General features: G+C 39.1%; 1 protein-coding gene across 1 annotated transcript in view; it reads right to left on the reverse strand.

The window, feature by feature from the left end:
- Positions 1 to 19,949, reverse strand: part of LOC130920302 (hemicentin-1-like) — a 51,725-nt gene that overhangs the window by 16,205 nt on the left and 15,571 nt on the right. The window contains exons 10-15 of the mRNA XM_057843409.1: positions 17,887 to 17,929; positions 15,055 to 15,233; positions 6,328 to 6,431; positions 2,964 to 3,227; positions 2,564 to 2,821; positions 1,573 to 1,830 (exon numbers count right to left, since the gene is read on the reverse strand). Of these exons, the coding sequence (XP_057699392.1) occupies positions 1,573 to 1,830; positions 2,564 to 2,821; positions 2,964 to 3,227; positions 6,328 to 6,431; positions 15,055 to 15,233; positions 17,887 to 17,929 (1,106 nt within the window). The remainder of the gene's footprint in view (positions 1 to 1,572; positions 1,831 to 2,563; positions 2,822 to 2,963; positions 3,228 to 6,327; positions 6,432 to 15,054; positions 15,234 to 17,886; positions 17,930 to 19,949) is intronic.

Here is a 19,949-nt window from a genome sequence, read left to right on the forward strand (position 1 = left end):
TGGGTCGGCGTGGCTGTCATTCACATTCACGTTGCCGAAAGAGACGCGCACCACCGGTGAGTTTGCCGCTCATTTGCTTGTATTTGTATTATGTATTTGCACCTACTGCATTGCTTTAGATGGCTTGGCGTTTCTTTCACGGCGATCACTCAATGGCCTTCCAGTTTGTGTGTTACGAGATCCGCTGAGAGCTGACAGTTGGCGACGAGCGCGTTGGTTTAGCGTAGCCACTGAGTCAATCTCGCAGCGAATCAGCGAGCGGTGCAGGGCACGCGGTGAACCATGGGTAATGTAGTCTCGGGACCCGCTGTATTGGTGCTTATAATCTGAATGCTTGCGGGAAAAAACTACATTTCCTCATGCTGTTAGCCGCCACCCTTTCAAAGCATTGGACGGCGTTCGTGACTTGAAGTGTCTAAATGATGCAACTATTGCCTAAAGAATAACGATTAAACGGTTAAAAATGTAAAATGTGATTTTAAAATGCTGCATAATAGTTGGTTATTGCAATCTGAGCAATTTAATTGTGAATGAATTATATATATTATGCACAGTGTATTATTTATTCATTTAGATATAAAGAAGCTTTGTGTATATTTGTATTTAGCATTATCATAATTTGTATATTTATACACATATATACATTCTTTGCTTGCATTTATAGGTTTATAACCTGCTTGGTGTTTGCTATTTACTACTCCAAAACAAATCAACAATAAAAAACCAACAATATACTGTGAGCACAAGCCGAGTTATCCAGTGTGTTCTCTTTCGGATCCCTTTCGGCGGGGAAAACGCCACAAAAAAAAGCGTAAACGGCCGAACAGGAATGGTGCTGCTATGTGTTCCAAGAAAAACAATTTCAGGGTGAGGCAGCATTCATTGATGAGACTCCTCAACTGTGAAACAAATTACTTGCACTATGCGTGGCCACTTTCTGGACAAACCGGCAATTATTTGCCAATATGTTTTGCTCCACTACTATTACATATCACACACAAAAATAAATTATGTGTCTTTTCAGTTGATTAAACAAGATTCATTTCAGTGGGATGCACATTATGAAGAGGTTGTCTTTCCTTTTCAAAATTTTAAAAACCATTTGAAAGACATAAAATATCATTACTCATTTTTCAATATATTATATTTTTATTACATTTCGGGAGAAAAAAAAACCTTAAAAAAACAAACAAACAAAAAAACCTAATGTTTTGAGTTTGGCCCTTGTACCAGGTGAAGCTAGCGTCTGGGTTAGCGTCACTGCTGCAGGTAAGTTTCACTTGATTTCCCTCCTTGGTGACATTTGATGGACTCACTCGCAAATCAGGGAACCTTGGTGCAACTGAAGAACACAACATTGGCATCTTTACAGAGTTGATCATTTGTGTCCTAAACATGTTTGGTTAACCTCGGTTTATCGTAGCAGATATGTTGTTTAGTCATTGGATTTCACAATTCACAGTAGGACAAAAAAAAAAAAATTCTAAAATTTTGAGATTTACTTGACTAGTTCTGACTTCCATATTGGCTTTAGTGCTGACACTTGACCTTCATGTTAACTATGGTACTCACATTGAACGTCTATGTCCACCTGGTTAGAGGTGGTGTCTCCATATTTATTGTGGGCCTTGCAGTAGAAGCTCCCAGAATCTTGGGGGCGTATGGAGTTGAAAACATAATTTCTTTCTGAAGACCTGAGCCTAGTTTGGCCCTTGTACCAGGTGAAGCTAGCAGCTGGGTTAGCGTCACTGCTACAGGTAAGTTTCACTTGATTTCCCTCCTTGATTTCCTTTGTTGGATCCACCGACAAATAACAGGACTTTGGAGCATCTGAAGAACACAACATTGGCATCATTACAGAGTTGATCATTTGTGTCCTAAACATGTTTGGTTGACTTTTGTTTATTGCAGCAGATCTGTTGTTTCGTTGTTGGATTTCACAATTCACAGTAGGACACTGTGCTGTATTCCGTGGGAAAATCATTAAAAGGGTTGTTTTGAGCAGATTCAGACTTGATGATGCAAAACAATCTTTTCAAATTTTTTAGTCTGGATTTCGCACCACAGCACCGAAAACTGTGCTGATGAAGGTCCTAAATGATATTCGTCGGAATAATGACGCCTCTATCATCTATTTGGGAATTATTACAAGTAGATCTCAGTGCTGCATTTGGCACAGTTGATCATACCATACTACTCAGCAGATTGGAACAGTGAGTAGGCCTCGCTGACACTGTTTCAACATTTTAAAAACAAGTTGTAAGACATAAAATATATTATTATTATTACTTAATGTTATTATTTTCAAATTAAAAAAATGACATTTTAGTATGGCTGGTTCGGTGACTTGACTTAGCACGTCGCCTCATTGTTCTTGTAATGGTGTGGAGATTGAAGTAAGTTGTTTTTTTTTTTTTAAATAAATTACATTCTTAATACATTTCAGGTGAAAAAAACCTTTAAAAAAAACTTTTCTTGAGTTTTGAGATTTACTTGACTAGTCCCGACTTCCATATTGGCTTTGGTACTGACACTTGATGTTCATGTTGATTTTGGGACTCACATTGAACGTCTATGAACACCTGGTTAGAGGTGATGTCTCCATATTTATTGTGGGCCTTGCAGTAGAACCTCCCAGAATCTTGGGGGCGTATGGAGTTGAAAACGTAATTTCCTTTTGAAGACCTGAGCTTAGTTATGCCCTTGTACCAGGTGAAGCTAGCAGCTGGGTTGGCGTCACTGATGCAGGTAAGTTTCACATGCTTTCCCTCCTTGATGACGTTTAATGGATCCACCCACAAATAAGAGTACTTTGGAGCATCTGAAGAACACAACATTGGCATCATTACAGAGTTGATCATTTGTGTCCTGAACATGTTTGGTTGACTTCTGTTTATCGCAGCAAATATGTTGTTTAGTCGTTAGATTTCACAATTAGCAGTTGGACACTCTTCTGTACTCACATTTTACATCAATTATGAAAGGTTGCGACATCTTCTGCCCCGGATTATTCTCCACGACACAACAATATGCCGCTGAATCTGAAGACCGGATGGAGCTGAAGACCAGATTTTCTCCATAACTCATGACCTCACAGTCTGAAGTTCTGGTCTTCTTGCACCAGCGGTGTCTTGATGATGGCGTGTCAGCTCTGCAGGTAAGAGTCAGTGAATCACCCTCCATGATCTCATCTTTTGTACTTAGCACCCTTGGGGCTTCCAGAGCATCTGCAGGCGACGGGTAGAAGATATGGTTGAATGTCAGTCGGCAGAGTCCAACATCAAATACTGTACATATGTACATATGATATGATATGTAAATATGATTGGTTTTTCAATTTTGTGAGATTGCTAACATAAATTACAATAACTATTTTTAGAAAAATAATTTTGGAAATGGGGATTTTTTGTTGTACTACTTAGTAATTACATTGATCAGTGATATAACAAACCAATGGAATCGTCACATTTAGATTTAAAATTTATATATTTTTTCCTTGTACAGGTTGACACACAAAAAAACTATCATCAACTAAACTTGAATAAATTTTGAAACAGATAATCAATTATTTCTATTTTTCAGATTCACCAAGAAAAATTAATGTTCAAAGATTCTACCAAATTCAACCTTCGAGATGCCATGGACTTCTGATATATAGTTGAGGCATATATTCGGCTGAAGTCTACCCACGCAGCTCAATTGCAATTCAAAGAACGGTTCCAACGGATGTTGTGAATTTCCAGTCCGCTCAATCACCTACAGATGGGTCAACAAGTTCGCAACCCATGGAACTGTGCATAACTTCAATGGTAACGACACTAACAGACAATCACACTCTGGACGACTGCAGGAGGTTCATAAAGAACTTTGCCCGCCGGATCCAAATGTGCCTGCAGTGCCAGGGAGCTCATTTGGAGCACACTTTTAGAGTGCCAAACAGTTTTTGTAGAACATACCTGAAACTTTGGAGATGTCTGCTACATAGGGATGACCTAATGTAGCTCAAGTTTTGTGTCAATCTAAATAAAATTTTGAGAAGTCTGCTACATACAGTGCCTTGCAAAAGTATTCGGCCCCCTTGAATCTTGCAACCTTTCGCCACATTTCAGGCTTCAAACATAAAGATATGAAATTTAATTTTTTTGTCAAGAATCAACAACAAGTGGGACACAATCGTGAAGTGGAACAACATTTATTGGATAATTTAAACTTTTTTAACAAATAAAAAACTGAAAAGTGGGGCGTGCAATATCATTCGGCCCATTTACTTTCAGTGCAGCAAACTCACTCCAGAAGTTCAGTAAGGATCTCTGAATGATCCAATGTTGTCCTAAATGACCGATGATGATAACTAGAATCCACCTGTGTGTAATCAAGTCTCCGTATAAATGCACCTGCTCTGTGATAGTATCAGGGTTCTGTTTAAAGTGCAGAGAGCATTATGAAAACCAAGGAACACACCAGGCAGGTCCGAGATACTGTTGTGGAGAAGTTTAAAGCTGGATTTGGATACAAAAAGATTTCCCACGCTTTAAACATCTCAAGGAGCACTGTGCAAGCCATCATATTGAAATGGAAGGAGCATCAGACCACTGCAAATCTAGCAAGACCCGGCCATCCTTCCAAACTTTCTTCTCAAACAAGGAGAAAACTGATCAGAGATGCAGCCAAGAGGCCCATGATCACTCTGGATGAACTGCAGAGATCTACAGCTGAGGTGGGAGAGTCTGTCCATAGGACAACAGTCAGTCGTACACTGCACAAATCTGGCCTTTATGGAAGAGTGGCAAGAAGAAAACCATTTCTCAAAGATATCCATAAAAAGTCTCGTTTAAAGTTTGCCACAAGCCACCTGGGAGACACACCAAACATGTGGAAGAAGGTGCTCTGGTCAGATGAAACCAAAATTGAACTTTTTGGCCACAATGCAAAACAATATGTTTGGCGTAAAAGCAACACAGCTCATCACCCTGAACACACCATCCCCACTGTCAAACATGGTGGTGGCAGCATCATGGTTTGGGCCTGCTTTTCTTCAGCAGGGACAGGGAAGATGGTTAAAATGGACGGGAAGATGGATGCAGCCAAATACAGGAACATTCTGGAAGAAAACCTGTTGGTATCTGCACAAGACCTGAGACTAGGACGGAGATTTATCTTCCAACAGGACAATGATCCAAAACATAAAGCCAAATCTACAATGGAATGGTTAAAAAATAAACGTATCCAGGGGTTAGAGTGGCCAAGTCAAAGTCCAGACCTGAATCCAATCGAGAATCTGTGGAAAGAGCTGAAGACTGCTGTTCACAAACACTCTCCATCCAACCTCACTGAGCTCGAGCTGTTTTGCAAGGAAGAATGGGCAAGAATGTCAGTCTCTCGATGTGCAAAACTGATAGAAACATACCCCAAGCGACTTGCAGCTGTAATTGGAGCAAAAGGTGGCGCTACAAAGTATTAACGCAAGGGGGCCGAATAATATTGCACGCCCCACTTTTCTATTTGTTAAAAAAGTTTAAATTATCCAATAAATTTTGTTCCACTTCACGATTGTGTCCCACTTATTGTTGATTCTTGACAAAAAATTAAAATTTTATATCTTTATGTTTGAAGCCTGAAATGTGGCGAAAGGTTGCAAGGTTCAAGGGGGCCGAATACTTTTGCAAGGCACTGTATCTGTGAGTTCTAATTTGAAGCACCTTGACACGACATGCTTGCGATTGTATCTGACTTTTATGAATATCGAGATGCAATGCAAATGTTGCGTAAATGTCTTTACGTCAAACTATGTTTTAAATGAGAAGTCATATAGGTCACGCACCAGGAAGCAAGTCAAAGACTATTAAACATGTGATATATTGTATCTGTTAACAAATGTGTAATCATCCAGATCTGACCCTGACTATGTTTTTTGTTAACAATTTAAATCTAAACTCCTCTATAAGGTCACTGTCTACGATCAATTTACAGTGTATCTTTTGGGAGCTAATGTGTAAAATACGCATGGAAACAAAAACTTTGTTGGAGGTGCCGCTCGCTCACTCTCTCAAGTTATCTTTCAATGGTAATCATCGAGAGGATGTTTGCTGTGACAGGAAGTTAAGAAGACAGCAAGCATCAAACCTCAAACTATTGAATGTGAATTTGTATGTCAATTTAAAGTATGTCAATTTGTCTGTTTTATCATTCTGGAAAAAATGAATATAAATGCCAAGGGCATATTTTGTTGATGAAGTAGGCAGTAACAATAACATGTAGAAAATCAACATTTACCTGTAGATACATACTCAAAACCATAAATCTGCCAAAATAGAAGCGAGATCGTACCTTGGAAGCCAAAGAGCAAGATGACAAGTATGACAATGTACTTCTGGGCAGTCCAGCTCATTCTGTATTTGCAACTTACAGTATATGACCTTGATGCCTCGCATCAATGTCAGGGTCTAAAGATGGAAGAATTAAGAAACCAAAAGCTAGCCTTGTTCCTCTTTTGCTCATTTACATGCATGATCACACTTTGCAGTGTGGAAAAAATACAGCAGAGATGGATGAGATAAATAAAAATGCTTCTCATTTTTTTGTCTCTTTGCACTCTTTGACTCAAACTGTGAACATTTCTTTTTCCACTGTTGTTTTAAACTCAAAATGCACTTGTGGAATGACATGTTGGACACTGTAGTGTTAAGAAGTGTTAAACGCCTAATAACTATGTTTATCACTGTCAAACGTCATGTCCGGTCTACTTGAGCTGTCCTTTCATTTCTCTGTAAGTGGTAGTGCAGTTTTGTATAGACAAGTTATGGCAAGCCTTTTGAGCATTTATTCCTTCTATACTCAGGTTAACTAATTCACTTCCAGCCATTTTCACCAGAGCAACCCCCTTCGCTCCCGGCTGTTTTACTGGATTTTGACAGATTTTGCAAGGCCCACAGAAAATTCTGTTCTATTGCTATATAAACATGGAACCCACCAAAAGAAAGATTAGACTCTCTTCTTTCAGCAGGAAAAAATACTTCATATATTTTTCCATTCTTTAGAAATCAGCATTAGAAAATAGCTTAGTTTGAGCAATTTTCCAATTTCTGATTAAAAAAAAAATGAGAAATTGAGCTTTTTGTAAAAGCATACATTTCAAACACAACCGTGACTTTAATGTGCTTTTGTGACATCCCAAACATCTGAATAATGTTTTCCTTCGATAAGATAACATAAACAACCAGACAACTAGAGCTTTTGTTAGCAAAGTAACAATTTATTTACACATAACTAAACAATTGAACTGAGAGATGGCGCTGTTGTGGCTGCGGCTGTCGCCCCGGCCTTGCAACACGACCATTCTGTGCCATTAAATCGGGTTACGCCTGGCGTCCTGTGTGGGTGAATTCTGGGGGGGAACTGTGTAGTGACCACTACCTCATAACAGAATTCACCTAGGGAACTTGTGTGGGGCATATGCCTTGTGTTTGACATCGTTCTCCACATTTTTCTCATGCTTCTTACTTCTTCCAACTTCCGTTTCCTGACTATTTCTCTTCATTCACTTCATTTCATGGTCCGATATGAGTTCTTACCAAATGCGCTACTGACCTCCAGTGGCCAGTTTTATTGTTTTAAAATAGATTTTCAGCGTTATGCTTTGAAACGAAGTTGCATCAGAACCTAGAGATGTCTCTTGCGAAAAAAAAAACGTAAAAGAAGTATAAATACGTCTTTGGGACACTAAAACAATTAAAAATAGAACATATTTATACGTTTTTGGGAGCAAATGAGTTAAGAGTCTGGGTGTCTTTGTCAACAGCACGCTTTCCTTTGCTCCCATATTTATGACATCACCAGATGAGCCTACTTACACATTTGTAATATTTCTCGTCTCAGTCTCCGTCAGGCTACTTTATCTGAAAGTAGCCTGACTGAGCCTGTTTCGCACAACCCCCCTTTCAGACACTGTTATTTCTTACTTGACACTAAACTGCTAAACTTCTGAGAATATTTTAATAACAATATTTTAATAATTGTAATTCATTCGGATGTATTCGTTTGAATACCCTGAACATGTTAAAAAAAGTTTTTTTTTTTTAAATATCAATAAACAATTTGCTGTGGATATACATTGATACACATAGATATTTAGAAATACTACAACTAAGCACACCAAGCAACAGTGGTGAAACGAAGTGCACGACACATGAAATTGCTGGGAAAAAAAATATGCAAGATAAATACCACTCTTGGTTCAGAAACAAACTATTCATTCAGGTTTCATACAATGGTGTAAATATTACACTGAATTTGAAACCAAATTAAAGTAAACTGAACTAGTGCTCCACATCTATGTGGATGTGTTGTGGACCCTTCCGTTAGTTAAATGTGTTTGTTTTGTTTGCTTTCCTTAAATTAAATTAAACAAGCTTGATACATCCAAATAATATTCTAACAGCTGATGACCAGTATTATCTACTCTCAATGTGTTTTCTTCAGTCAGAAAAGTAATAGTTAAAAACGATTAATCACAATAAAAAGTGCACTATTTAGGGGCGTAATAAATAAAAAATCGACACCACTAATTGTAATGTTAGTTCATTGTGTTTCTTCATTTGTAATGTTTTGTTTTTCAAGTTTTGCTAAACGCACAAGTGCACTTTTTATCGTCGCTTTTGGTTACGTAACAACTGGCTGAACGGACTTATGACATACGTGAGTGTAAAGAGGTGTCCCAATTCGTAGGGCTGACGTTTCAAGCCCTACCCCTTATTGCTTCGTTTGAAGGGCCATGAGGTGGTGGAAGAAAAATAGAAATGGGATGCGGCCGGCGGTGCATACGTAACGGCCCCATTTACAAAACAAAGGCTAGGCTAGGCTTGGCTTGGGGGCGGATCCCAGGGTGTGGTAATATTAGGGAGCACCAAATCCCCTGGTACTTCTAGTGTTAAAGGAATATCTAAGCATTTTGGAACCAAGAAGTCAGAGAAAAATCTGGCCTCCTGACCAGGGGTGAAAGTGGCTAGAATTTCTTGCCGGAACTCCCCGACGTGAAGGTCACCACGGAGCCAGAAATGTTATTTATTTTTTCCTTTAATGTTTTCTAATTATTTTATTAATTAATTAATTTATTTACTTATTTGGGGGGTCAAACCTCTTAAACTACTGAAATGCAAAGAAAACTGTTTTAACACATACAAAAATTGATTTTCATTCAAAATTGTTTTTTTTCAATGATTTGCAAAATAAAAGTTAACAAAAACAGCAATAACCCTAACCTCCATATCCTAATTTTATTTTCCCTCATTTCCTCACATACTTAAAGGGTATGTAGTGCCCTGGGAAAATTTTAATATTCCATCATTTATCCATAAACGCATGCCTTTTGTATTCATATCATGCCACTTCGTGTAATTACACACAAGAAAATGAGAGAAATTTGGCTCGATTGTCAAGCTAAAACGACCGGCGCCCGAGATCTGGCAGATTGTGTGCGTGACGTCACGACAAGTGAAGAGAGTGCCACCGGCCACTAGGGGGGCAGCGCCTGTCTGCATCACAGGCCCGGATCTAGGTTTACCCACCAGGGTGGGCACTAAGAAAACTTGAGGGGGCACCCCAAATGTGGGCTTTTTTTTAACCCTCTGCATTTCTCCAGGCTTGGGAACGGCGCAAGTAGGACACTGGCTTGTGTCCCGTTGAGGCTGCATTAATTTTGGGGAGGTTTGTTTTTTGTTTGTTTGTTTTTTTTCATTCTCGCTGTCGGCGTGATGTCACGATGACGTCATCTCGCATAGCAACGTGTCGCCATTTTGAGATGGGGGCACACACAGGTAAACATCCGTAGACAAACGCCTGAAATTCATATATTTTAGGTGTGTTTTGCGTCTTTTTTTCATTAAAAACATCTTAAACATGACTTATTATGAGGAGTCACTGCCGACAGACGCGAGGAGGCGATACAACTTAAAATTAGCGTGTATTGGCCTGCAAATCTGCCCATACAAAGTCGCAGCTGATAGCTGGATAAACAATCCAAAGGAATTGCCTGCAGTGGAGTTCGGTAACATCTACAACTACCTCACAAAGTCACCCAGTAAGTTGACCTTTACCAATTACGTGGAATATGTACTGTGAGGAACTAAGAAAACTGGTAGTATATACGGAGTGATCATTTCTGCCGTAACCGGTAATTCGCCTCCAAGCGTTATTTAGCTGTGAACACGTCACGGCAAAATAACCAATTCCCACCAGGCCAATAATATACCGATTGACCGATCAGAGCAGTTCATGGCAAAAGAAAAATAACGCTTTGCAAGTTGTCAGTTACGGTAATAATACAAATGCTTAGTCTATTGAATCCTAGCAGCTAATTGGGGCAAGAAAAATCGATTAAAGTTTACTCACCAGTAATAAAATGTCAGCTGCAAACGTACAGTAAATGTGCCTGGATTTAGGTTCCCACTGGCGAGAATGGTCCACTGAACCGTCTTGTTTTACTGTTCCTTAATTAATTGCTTTCAGCCATTTGCTTGTCCTTTTCTTCTCACGAGGAAGAATAAAGAACTTCAAATGCGGCTCCGAACTCTTCCTTGTGTTACAAACCTCAACACGGCAACTTTTAGTCATTCCGATGGAAAAAAAGACCGCAAATAAGACAAAAGTTCAACGCGTTTGTACTTCAATAAAGGACAGAGCAACTGCTTGTGACTCGTGTTTTGCCCCCATTTCAATATGGCGACGCATTGTTGTGGCTGGTGACATCATTAATGCCCGGATGTCCGACTGCGAGAATGTGTCTGGAGGAGAGAGAGGAAGCGCGCGGATAACAAATGAGGTTGGAAAAACAGCTTGTTTTGGTGATTGCTTGTTGAGCGTGGTTGCGGCCAACAGTAACCGTTAATCCTGCAATAAAAAAGTAGGTGAGACCAACTCTCCGTGCGTTCTCTATATCCAGTGCGACGCTAAATAGAGACTGTGCCGTCACGATAGTCGTGGCTATGAACACCTTTCTCGTATCAACGACTCTACAGACGTGGCTATGTCTAAGCAGGTTTATTAACACTCAAAAGGGTGAAACTAAAGAAAACAGACAAAACAACACAATCAAATTATGCACAATATATGAAATCGCATATGTACTGCCCTATCTGTAGCAAACTGCATATGAAAATATGAATAAACAATTAGCAGAGCGCCCGAGACGCCATTTTGCCGACCCTCTAACTCGTGGGTAATTAGCATATCACAAGTTTCATGCTAAGTAAATCTGTCTCACTTTTTTAGCACTGAAGTACACACAATTCACATATTTACGTTTTTAAACACATTTAAACAATACCTACCGGCGATGCAACCTCAAATTCAAAGCAAAGTGGTCACAGAGATGGTGCGAACTGACTGCGGCCGTCGTCGTGTGATTCCCTACTGAACAACTACTGAACATCCATGTGACAATTTCTTTTAAATAAAGTGCACATGGGATGCAGTAAATTAAGGCGTCCACTAGATGATGCTAATAAGACGTAAAAGCAATAAACTCAGGTATTCAATCACAAAACCCATCAATCTTTTATGCATAACAGAACACCGACATTTTGATTGGGTGGGCACGACTCACATCTGGGTGGGCCGTGCCCACCCTGGCCCACCCCTAGATCCGGCCCCGAATCATACTGTATGTTGACTAAATGGAGAACTAAATGGACAAGCTAATGTCTTTAACCAGTGTACCATAGCAGTTGCCATCTCACCACGTTGTTTGTGCCTTATACCAGGGGTCTCCAACCCAGTCCTCAAGGCCCACTGTGGGTCCTGGTTTTTGTTACAGCCGATCCAGCAGAGACAGTTGAACCAATGAGGCTTCTGCTAAAACAAGCCACACCTGACTGCAATCAACTGATTGCACTTGTAAAACACCAGATTTGGGTAAAAGTGTTGTCACCGTGTATGGTAGGAATGAAATCCTGCACCCACAGTTGGCCTTTGTGGAATAGGTTGGGGACCCCTGCCTTATACAACCATACTTCATATACAGTGCCCTCCATAATTATTGGCACCCCTGAAAAAGATGTGTTTTTTAGCTTCTAATATTTTTTTAAAATTCAAATAATATGGGACCTAAATGGAAAAAATGAGAAAAATCCAACCTTCCAAACAAGTGCATTCATTCAGTGGGGAAAAAATCCCACATAAAGAAAAGATTATTTGACATCAAATAATGTGTGTCACAATTATTAGCACCCCTGGTTTTAATACTTTGTACAACCCCCTTTTGCCAACAAAACAAGGTCTGGGGATTGAGATGGCCATGGGAGGAGCTTGATTTTGTGTCTGGTGAACCATTTCTGTGTAGATTTGGCCATATGTTTAGGGTCATTGTCTTGCTGAAAGACCCAGTGACGACCCATCTTCAGCTTGCGGGCAGAGGGCAACAGATTTTGATTTAAAATGTCCTGGTATTTCAAAGCATTCATGATGCCATGCACCCTAACAAGGTTCCCAGGGCCTTTAGAAGCGAAACAGTCCCACAGCATCACTGACCCACCCCCATACTTCACAGTGGGTATGAGGTGCTTTTCAGCATGCGCATCTTTCGTGGCACGCCAGACCCACTTAGAGTGTTTGTTGCCAAAAAGCTCAATCTGGGTCTAACACAAAAATATACATGGTCCCAGGCTTCAACTGGGACCGTGTGCTTTGGTCAGATGGCGTCAAATGACCACGATACCAAACTGACGACTGGGCTATGTCAAACAATAGACCACTCAAACAAACAATCAAGCAGGTCTACCCCCCCAACAAACACGCTCCTCTGTTGTAGCTGCCTAGGTGTGAAACGGGGGTTTCAGAGACCACTCCTTGGTGGGTCTTGCAAAAGAATTGGCTCACTGTCATTTGGGCGCAAAGGCGGCGCAGAAGGAAACATTTCTTCTGCAACAACCTAAAACACCTACAGTGCTGGCCAAAAGTCTTAGCACCCCTGCAATTATGTCAGATAATGCTCAATTTTTCCCAGAAACTGATTACAATAACAAATTATTTGGAAGTAATATCTTCATTTATTTTTCTTGCAATGAAAAAACACAAAACAGAATGAAAAAAAAAATCATGATCATTTTACACAAAACTCCAAAAAGGGGCTGGATAAAAGTATTGGCACCCTCAGCCTAATACTTGGTAGCACAACCTGTAGACAAAATAGCTGCGAACAACCGCTTCCGGTATCCATCATTGAGTTTCTTACAACGCTCTGTTGGAATTTTAGACCATTCTTCTTTGGCCAACTGCTCCAGGTCTCTGACATTTGAAGGGTACCTTTTCCAAACTGTCATTTTCAGATATCTCCACAGGTGTTCTACGGGATTCAGGTCTGGACTCATTGCTGGCAACTTTAGAAGTCTCCAGTGCTTTCTCTCAGAAATTTTCTAGTGCTTTTTGAAGTGTGTTTTGGGTCATTGTCCTGCTGGAAGACCCATGACCTCTGAGGTTGGCCCAGCTTTCTCACACTGGGCCCTACATTATGCTGCGGTAGTCTTCAGATTTCATAATGCCATGCACACGGTCAAGCAGTCCAATGCCTGAGGTAGCAAAGCAACCCCAAAACATCAGGTAACCTCCGCCAGGTTTGACTGTGGTGACTGTGTTTTCTTTGAAGGCCTGTTTTTTTTTCCTGTAAACTTTGTGTAGATGCTTTTTCCCCAGAAGCTCTACTTTTGTCTCATCTGACCAGCGAACATGCTTCCAAAACATTTTGGCTTTCTCAGGTAAGTTTTAGCAAACTCCAGCCTGGATTTTTTTATGTCTCTGGGTCGGAAGTGGGGTCTTCCTTGGTATCCTACCACTGAGTCCCTTTTCATTCAGACACAGACGGATAGTACGGGTTGACACTATTGTACCCTCGGACTGCAGGACAGCTTGAACTTGTTTGGATGTTAGTGAAGGTTCTTTATCCACCATCCGCACAATCTTTTGTTGAAATCACTCGTCAATTTTTCTCTTCCGTCCACATCTAGGGAGATTAGCCACAGGGCCGTGGGCTTTACACTTAATGACACTGTGCACGGTAGACACAGGAACATTCAGGTCTTTGGAGATGGACTTGTAGCATTGAGATTGCCCATGCTTCCTCACAATTTTGCTTCTCAAGTCCTCAGACAGTTCTTTGGTCTTCTTTCTTTTCTCCATGCTCAATTTGGTACACACAAGGACACAGGACAGAGGTTGAGTCAACTTTAATCCATTTTAACTGGCTGCAAGTGTGATTTAGTTATTACCACCGCCTGTTATGTGCACAGGTAAGTAACCGGTGTTGTTAATTACACAAATTAGAGAAGCATCACATGATTTTTCAAAGGGTGCCAATACATTTGTCCGGCCTATTTTCGGAGTTTTGTGTAAAATGATCATGATTACATTTTTTTTCCATTCTCTTTTGTGTTTTTCATTGCAAGCAAAATAAATGAAGATATTACTACCAAAGCATTTGTAATTGCAATCATTTTCTGGGAGAAATTGAGCATTATCTGACCGAATTGCAGTGGCGGCAATAGTTTTGGCCAGCACTGTATATGAAATGATTTGATGTAAATAATGACTTGAATGGTGAAATTATTTACCCGGAAATTCTGGTTACATCACCAGCATAGCAGCGGAACTCGTTCGTAACTCCAGGACTCCCTCTGTTGTAAACTCTTAAATGCATTTATTGTAATTTCATTTGAGTACAAACAGTTGAAAAACAACTAAAAACATCTAGCAAATATAAGGCCAAAATATAACAGACCTAAAAGTAATAAGCCATTTTAGGCCTATTTTTGCCTTTAAATGGTTAATTAAAAAAAACAAAAAAACAAAAAAAAAAACATTGATAATAGTTTTAATACAGGTAATAAGAAAAAATTTCATCTCAATGTCTTGGCTGTCCCACGATGAGATCATGTTTGTTCATATTTTTTGCACAGTGCTGTAGACCTCACAAACATTGGCGCTCATTTCACGCTTCAACCTTTAAAATAGAGAAACTATAGAGATTATCTGGTACAGTAAAAGGAGAAAAGAAGGATTCCGACTTACCCTGTGGCTTTGCCGCCACATTTGATGGCTGCGTACTCCACACTTCCGTCTAGATCCACGTCCGGGACCCTCATGGCATTGGTGACATTGGAGTAGATTGGAGAGGGTCCGGGGAACGCCACCATGGAGTACACCAGCTCATCCTGTTGATCTCTGCTGCTGTCTTCTCTCGTGTTTGACTGACATTTTAAATCTGTCTCATTATTCGTTGTCATTTTCAAAAATACATTTTCTAGTTTTGACATGATTATACATTTCTCACCCAGCATTTTTCAGAGAAATCCAGATTTGTAAGCAGTCACCAATTTAGCATTACATTATTTGTTGATATATGTATTTTTAAAGTATTTTCCTAAAAAAAACATTTTAACAATTGTATCATGGAGACAAGTTTCCGAGGTAGTTCCGCATTTCTTCTCGCAACTTCCGTTTTACAATTTCTCCATCCAAAACAACAGTGGAGCTGGAGTAACATTATCCAGCAAAATCTCTTGAAAAAGACAATTTGGATAGGGCTGCAGCTATCGAATATTTTTGTTATTGACTGAAAATTCTATCGATTAATCGAGTAATCGGATAAAACTTTTTAAAAAAAAATTTTTTTTTTTTTGGTAAAGAGCAATTATAAATATAGATGAGAAAACGACATTTCATCTAATATTGAACCATTTTCAGTCAATCAATGACTTTTGATGTACATTGTTAAAAACAGCCAACAATTGCATCTCAAATGTACTTTAAAAAAAAAAAAAAAAAAAGACTAATTCACTGCTTTCACTCAAAAATCTTTTAGATCTTATAAAAAATATATTTCTTACCTAAAAATGTTATTACGCTTGATAACACACATTACTTAAAATGTAGGTGTTTTTCCCACGTGCTTCAATTGAATTTCCACTTCTGTCAAGCTATAAATTCTAGTAAAGTTTTAAGTTATTCTAAACTGTAAGTCATGATAGGATTTTGAGTTTTTACGGTGTTCAAAATAAATGTTGTGCTGTATTGGAGCAAATTAGGCACCAGTGCTACTTGGTGTTTTATCCAGCAATGACTACTGAGCTCAAATTGACAGTTAGCATTATTAATTTTTTATTTTACCCTCATCACTCTACAGCGCTGTTTTCACAGATTAAATAAAGCCTGTATGTAAGAGTTAGCCACGCATCGACAGTAGTCATAATGAATAGAAACCTAGCCCTCCGCAGGGATAACGTTATGTTAGCGAGTGACAGTAACGTTAATCTTATTTAAGAGCGCTGAGAAGTGTACTGCTTTAAGATGTCGGCTGTTTTATTAACGCCGCCGAGTCGGTCATTTCGCAGCTAGTTCTACGTACATGTGATATCGATGACACGCATACAGACGTTACCTGCTACCACGTAGCAACATACAGGCGTAGTTTTTAGCAACGTCGGCGCAGTTTGTAACGGCTGTCTGCTGCAGTAAGGTATTTTTTTATTGCTTCTTCCTCTACGCACGTGACGTCAGCGCGTTGTCCCGAATTAAAAGTAGTCGGGGCAAAACGTGATGCTTAGAGCTGGCAAAATTAAACGATTCCTCGAGGTGAATAAAATTACTCAGATCAGTTTTTAAACTCGAGTTACTCGAGAATTCGTTTCAGCTCTAATTCGGAAATATCGCATCCATCTGCCATCATCACGACAGGGGAGGACAACTTGTTCATGAAGGCAGATGTGGAACGAAGCTTGTGCCACTACAAAGACCTGGTGTTTTTGTAGCCATGTTGCCGCTGTGTTAAGGAAGGTATGTTCCTCCTATCCCTGCATCTTCATGTGTCCGGTGTTATAAGAAAATCTTAAAGCTAAACTGTTGCGCATGAAACGACTTGTTGCCTTTAATATTGTTATTACGATGATGAATGTATTTATGATGAGCTTTAATATTATTTGCTACAACTACTGTACTGCTGTGGCTGCAACACATGTAGGCTGCTAGCCTGTTGTAAATGCATAAATGCAAGTGTTACAATCTTTTAGGTATATCCTTAGGTTTAAATCCCATCCTTAACTTCTTGTCTGCAGCTGGTTTCGATTTAAGGCGTATGGTGAGGAAGAGCCACACTTGAATTTTGAAGCTTGACGCTGTTCAAAAGTCTCGGAGTCTCATTTACGTCGTGCTGAATCCCATTTTTGGAGATTCCGTGGGTTCTTGTGGTTTGATTTTGCATTTTAACTTTGTCAACACACTGCTTACTTTAACCGCAAATCATGTTGTTCTTTCTAAACCAGAAGTTTGGAGAAGAGATTTTCCAAGATGGCACCGCCCATGTTTCGCTCAGGAAACTAGTCTATATTGTTATCATATTGGATTTTTTTAAAGCCTGCCTGAACATCCGAAAAAATTATTTTGAATATTTACTATTTACTAGTATTTAAAATCTTTAAATAATAATTAAAAAAAAAAAAAAAAATATATATATATATATATATATATATATATATGTATATATGTATATAGATTTTTTTTTTTTACAAACAATTTCATCATTCTTAGGCAAAGGTACAAAAAAAAAAGCTCCCATTTAATACATTAAAACTATTGAGACCATTAGGACACTCAGATTCCCATCATCCGTGTGTAAGCAGCTGAATAGGACAGATAAAATTAATAATAATAATAATTCTTAAGCAGTGAAATTCAACCTTAGTTTTACAATTCTGAAAACATGTTTAGCTATTTCAGCACAATTACAATAGCTTCCTTATTAATGTTAATTTCAAAATCATTCTAAGTTAGAAACATTCAAACATGTATAAAATGTTAAGCACAATTGATATTCAACCATGAAGTTTTGTGAATTTGTATTCTCACCTGAGATTTCGAGTGTGTCCTGCCTTTTGGGTTTATCTTTTTCCTAAAAGTAGAGGAAAACAAGAAAATGAAATAGACACTTTCAAGCAATTTTTTTTTAATAAACTGATTTGTAAAATGCATGTTATTGTATTTTAAAATACCCAAACCTTTTATCAATTTCAATTATTTATTTCTTATTTAACATTTAAATATCTATATTTTAATATCTACATTTTGAATGGGCATTTTAAACTCTGACAGAAGAGCACCCACGCCCTTTATTTCTTAACTCAGAACCTACAGGCAACAATAAGAATGCGAAAGTAATTAATGTAATTAATCAGCCCTGTTGCAAAAATCAGGGCCCGGTGATCATTTTTCATTCTCATCCGTTTACAAATAATGGAGAAGTAGCAAAAAAAGTCCACGATTAATCTAATTAATCAGCCTTGAGACACTCACTGGGGCTGCGTTCCAATCGCGGTTTGGGTTGCCCTCGCTCACTTGCCCTAAGCACTTGCGATGACGTCACACTGAGGCCACTTGGAGGGTAGAATGAAAGTGGGCGGAGGGGGAGCAAAAGACGTAAATGGAACACACCTGCCCTCGTTCACTCACAGGCAAGAAAATCATGGAACAACCACAAGGTGTGGGAATAGCGCTATACTGCTTATTTTAAATCAGTGGCGCCTCCAGAAATTCTTCATATGGGTGGCCAAATGGGGCAACTTAAAACCTTGGGGTGGGACACCATAGCCATAATTTCAGGTTTTTACTATGTTGTATTATTAAACAGGCTAGTAGAAAATTGTCAGAAAGACTTCAAGACACACTTTCTGGTATACTTTTGTTGATGGTGTTATATTGTATATTGTATACTATTATATTGTGTTAATGTACATAGTCCATAATAGTCCGGTCACAATTTTGAGTTTCGCAGCTACTACAATCTACATTATACTGGCGAGTGGGGTGGCCAACAAATTCAATGGGGGGGAGCCGTGGCCAGGGCTCGCCACCCCCTGGTGGCACCATTATTCCACATCGCACAAAATATACTGCGACTCATGACAATAAGCCAGAGAAGTATCCTGCGCTTGATCGCAATACATTGGTACTTGGGAATTATCAGAATTTTTAGTTTTGTATAAAATTTTATTTGGGCATTTCATTATTTATTTAGTTATTAGTCTATACCTTACAATCTGTAAACAGATTTGATGTTCAAATACATTAAACTAGTTTCAGTCCCTCCCAACGCCATTTGATTGACAGAACGTTCCTTTCGTTAAAAGCAAAATAGGAAAGGCAAGCGAAATAGAAACATCAATGACAAAAATTGTCATTGTTTTTTCCTATTCTTTACAGACAAAAGTCAATAAAAAAGTAACTTTACTCTTTATTTATTCATTTATTTCTCTTTATTTTTATATTTATTCATTTTTATTTTGGCACTCCTGTGATTCCATACGTCCTGCCATAACTGCTGCATGCAGTCTAATTTTTTAATTTTTATTTATTAACAACAATGATACATTATACAATTCCAAAGGCAGTTTGGTATCACATTCAAACACCGTGCTGGCTCCTCCGTTCATTTTCTTCTTCTCTGGTGGTAAATAGACAGCAGCCAGCGGTATTTGAGCCTCATTATCACCACCGCATGGACATATTTTCCGTGTATCACTGCAATGCATTGTGGGATACAGGAAGCTCTGGAGTGACCATCGTTTTTCACTCGATCATTAAGCCCTCTGAGGGTCCATCTCACCAAGTTCACTTCGCTATTTAGGGAATTGGAACGGCCCTTAAGATGGCGGCGGGGATTCCCCCGGGGGGCAATGGCTAGGGCAAGTTAGCGAGGGCTCATTTAAACAGCGATTGAAACGCAGCCTCTGAACTATGAAAGCCCTGCTCCCTCTACTGGCCAAGTCAGAACCACCAGGCAACAATAGGTTCGCCATTAATTATTGTAATTAATCAGCCCTGAAACAATTTTTTAAAAAAGGAAAAAAAATCCAGCTCAGAGTATCGATGCGTATAAAGACCGAACCAAGAATATTCCTACCAAATTTTATGCT

This window comes from Corythoichthys intestinalis, chromosome 8 (genome assembly GCF_030265065.1).
Source record: "Corythoichthys intestinalis isolate RoL2023-P3 chromosome 8, ASM3026506v1, whole genome shotgun sequence".
Lineage (NCBI taxonomy): Eukaryota > Metazoa > Chordata > Actinopteri > Syngnathiformes > Syngnathidae > Corythoichthys > Corythoichthys intestinalis.